We start from the raw sequence: 4,140 nt of genomic DNA, 5'->3' as shown, positions 1-4,140 counted from the left end.
GTGTGTGTGTTGTGTGTAACGTGAACTAGTATGATAGTTGCAAGTGATTAAATGTTTGCCTTGGACATGTTGTTCACATCGTGTAATGGAAAAAAAAAACAACAATGCATTCCGAGATTCCATTTTTTTGTCAAAGCCTCTTTTTCTAACAGCTAAATGTTCTCCTGTGTTTCTCCTGTGCAGAATCCCTCAGAGTGAAAACGCCGTGGTGAACCCCTCGTTGGATGTTGAAGACCGTGCGGAGGAAGCCATGGAAGTGAAGGAACGCAGACCCTACCGCTCGCTCACCGCCCGGCAGGACACGGAGCGCCGCTACACCAGCTCCTCCGCCGACAGCGAGGATGGGAAACCCAACCCCAAGTCCTACAGCTCCAGCGAGACGCTCAAGGCCTTCGACCACGACTCCAGGATGGCCTACGGGAGCCGCGTCAAAGAGATGGTCCATCACGAGGTGGACGAGTTCAGCCGGCAAGGTCTGTGTGCCACATAGTTGATCCACTGGGCTGGTGTCTAAATGGAAGTGATTGTCATTGATACTGGTTCTGTCCATCGATAAGTTTATTAGAGGCGCACGGTGGCTTGAAGAGGCCAATTATTATTTTAAGGGCACGTTGCTCAATGTATGCATCAGTGCATTTCATTAAGTTGCTCTGGGTAATTCACATTCAGCCCCTGTAGAGGTCACTCTGCATAGTTAAACCAGTAACAGAACTTTCCATGCCAGTGTTAAAATCGGCATGGGACTCATGTAGATCTCCACCTGCTCATTTACATAAACTATTGATCCTTTAAAAGTATTTCTCTGCAATTGTATGAAAAATACACTTCTTGATTATGACGGCATGAGAAACAATGGGGGACTTAGGCTGAGCTATATATGTAAAGTTCATATTAATATTCAATTATATGCATCAGTGACCTTTTATGGAGGATAAACTCAAAAAGAGCAAAGCTCTTCTTATTTAAATTGAGCTGAATCTTCTGAGATTCTTAAATCACGGAGGTTTGTGTCTCCTGCCTCGTGGAGATTATTCTTATTACTTTGATAGAGAGAAAATTAAAGTGGCAGATTTCTAAATTTTCAAATATAGCACAGAATCACTGAACGTTCTCACACGTAGGGACTGAAGAATACAACCTGCACCTTCACTCACCTTCACAGCGTTTTGCTTTGTGAGACTTTGAAATGATTGCTCCACGTCTCAAGGCCGGGACACTGCTGTCGCTTCATCCTGCTATGAATACAGTTCATTATGTTAAGTGCTGCAGTTAGCGGCAGGTTTTAATTACCAGAGCTCTTCGTGTTTATTGGCTGCAGGGGCCGACTTCTCCCTCCGAGACCTGGGCTTCGGGGAGGCCCTGCCGTCCCACGTGGCCACGTACCGGAGCGACCTGGGGATGCCGCACCGCGACTACTCGGTCAGCGTGGGCTCGGACGCCGACACGGAGACGGACGGCATCATGTCCCCGGAGCACGCCGTCCGGTTGTGGGGACGCAGCAACACCAAGTCGGGCCGCAGCTCGTGCCTCTCCAGCAGGGCCAACTCCAACCTAACCCTCACCGACACCGAACACGAGAACACAGAGAACGGTAGGGCCCTGCTCCTCTCCTCTGCCAGCCCTCATCAGGCGGCCTGACTTCACACTGCACTGCTCTCACCACGTGGATTTGATTTGGGAGTTGAAATGAAACGGATACGTGCGTGTTTTTTTTCCCCCCGACATGTTTTTCTGTTCATCGAGGCAGACAGAAAAAAAAACACACAACACAGACTAGACCGCTGTGTGTGTCACTGAGTCTGGAGGATGATTGTGTTGATTTGGATTGGTTTCCTATTTGACGATCACCACATGAGCTGCAGCTTCTTTCCGTCTGTGTAAATTTCTGGATGTGTTTTCATCCTCTGGAATTCCTTCCTTCCGTCCGACTAAATCGAAGTTGACAGATTGATTAAGCTGTTTGTAAACCGTCTCTGAATTTGGCTCCACACCAACATATTTAGGATTTTTAATTCTTTATGAAAAGACAACTTCTATTGTTTCAGCACGAGCACAATACTCATCGCTCTCGGATCACTTTGTTCCCTCTATATTTATTTTTAAGGAGCACGTGGGTATGTATGTTAACTTTGATAGAAATTGGCCCGACAGGTTCCTCTTGATGACATCAGTGGCAGGAGAGTGTGCAGCCACTTGCAGGGAGTTTATCTCCCCGCAGCTCGGTATCTCTAATTCGCCCTGAGGGCCTGACGCAGCCTGTGTGCTTACTCAGGTCACATGAGATAATATGTAAATATGAGCCGTGTCAAGTGCCAGAATGAGCCAGAAGATACACGCGGTTCTGCTGAAGACACAGTATTCATATTCAGTTTAGCATACGATGAAGTAATGATATTACAGAATTATGTTTGGATTCCCGGCTCCGGCCCCCCTGGTGCTTATTTGTCCTGCTTATTTGGCTCTCGGAGTGTTTTCAGTACGTTTCGGAGGCAGCACCTGGCAGACAGGTTCCCCTCGACTCAGGCCGCTCTTTTGAGTCCAAAATGCCAACTCCTCTCTCCATGTGTTTACCGCCACTGCTGCCAGTTATGGGGATTTTCTTTTCCTCCCTCGTTTTCCTGCCATAGTGTTGCTCCGTGGTGAAATTTAAGTTGCTGCCCGACATTATGCATACATTACACTTCAGAGATAGTCGAACTCATCAAGGGGGCCCCGGCAGCGAAAAAATTCTAATTGCCCCTGCACGGCCTGGCAGAGAAACCTCGTGAATAGCTTTGCATTTCAGAGTGTGTCACATTATGTATTAGCTTCTTATTATAACTGACAGAAATGACTCTTGCAAGTGGAATCCATTTGCCCCGATGACTCAGGGAGAGAAACGTGGCAGCATCCCCCCCCCCTTGCTTGATCATCTCAGATGCCAGGGGGACTTGGATCTTTTTGGCTGCATTGTACATAATTAAAGAGAAGCTGTTCAGGGGGGGGGGGGGGAATGGAATGTATTCGCTGCTCCAGTAGCTGCGGCATCTCCCGGATCTGCGAGAGACCCAATCGAGATTCTAAGTAGCTTTTTATTCCACTCACCCGAGCAGCAAGAGCACTTGTATTCAGCGTTTAATTCGGTAATGCCTGATAACGTTACAATTTATATATGGCAAGTTAATTAAAATCCATTGAGCGGACCTGCTTGTGTGTGCTTTAATCTCCGCGAATCAACAAACCATTTACTCTGCTTTAATGTGTTCAAGCCGCTGGGCCGCCTCCCCCCCCCCCCCCCAACACACACACACCCACACCCCCCCGTCTTCACGTGTGACTCACTTGACCCCTGGTTTTGATTCATGCAAATAGGCAACAGCGAATATTCTTGGAGGGCTCATGTGACTCTGAGGCATCTGTTACTGTACACGCTGTGAGGTAACCCCCCCATCCTCCCCATTCCCCACCCCCCCGCTGAACACGACTTTCTCTTAACTCCAGATGTTTTCCAGCTGTGACAAGACGATAACATTAGCGGCTATACGTTGATTGACAGAAAACATAAGGGATCCTCCTCCAATCGCTGGTGTTCAGGGGGGTTCGAGCAATTATGTTCCCCACCTACTGTTCGAGCCGGGCACATGTGTGTGTGTTTCTGTCAACACGTATGCATGACTGGCTGTATATGTGTGTGTGTACGCGGTTGGTTAGTATTAATAATGCAATATGTGGAGGTATGTGTGTGTGTGTGTGTGTGTGTATCCTGTAGCCATACTGCCTCTGGTCCACAGGGAGCTCCCTTAAGAACACATTCTGCCTGTGACTGCTGAGTCACCGCTCATCCTACCGGCCCCCACGACCTGCTTTGTTTGGTAGAGGGCTGCTGTTTCTGAGTTCGGGCCCATTAAAGCTAATCCAGATGTGGGCTCTAATCTCAGCCCCCGCCCCCCCACTGTTCTGGTGAGACTATTTCATTTCTGTAACCATGAGAACCAGCAGTGGAGATGCAGCCACAGAAGCCTGCTGAGGGACTCGTGTTATTCATGGCTTCCATAACCTGTGGAGAGAAATAATAATGCGGCTGAGGCCTACGCAGCTTCTCTCTGATGGGAGAAACGCTCGTGTGACTGACACTGGTGTTTTTCTACGGACAAAATGCCA

The 4,140-nt window shown here is 48.4% G+C and overlaps 1 protein-coding gene across 1 annotated transcript in view; it reads left to right on the top strand.

Moving 5' to 3' along the window:
- Positions 1-250: 250 nt before the first annotated feature.
- The window catches only part of tenm4 (teneurin transmembrane protein 4), a 107,784-nt gene continuing 103,894 nt past the window's right edge, over positions 251-4,140 (top strand). The window contains exons 1-2 of the mRNA XM_053423116.1: positions 251-473; positions 1,319-1,591. Coding sequence (XP_053279091.1) covers positions 251-473; positions 1,319-1,591 — 496 coding nt within the window. The remainder of the gene's footprint in view (positions 474-1,318; positions 1,592-4,140) is intronic.

This window comes from Pleuronectes platessa, chromosome 5 (genome assembly GCF_947347685.1).
Source record: "Pleuronectes platessa chromosome 5, fPlePla1.1, whole genome shotgun sequence".
Lineage (NCBI taxonomy): Eukaryota > Metazoa > Chordata > Actinopteri > Pleuronectiformes > Pleuronectidae > Pleuronectes > Pleuronectes platessa.
The sequence above is the reverse complement of the archived record's forward strand: the minus strand, read 5'-3'. Positions and strand labels throughout refer to the sequence as shown.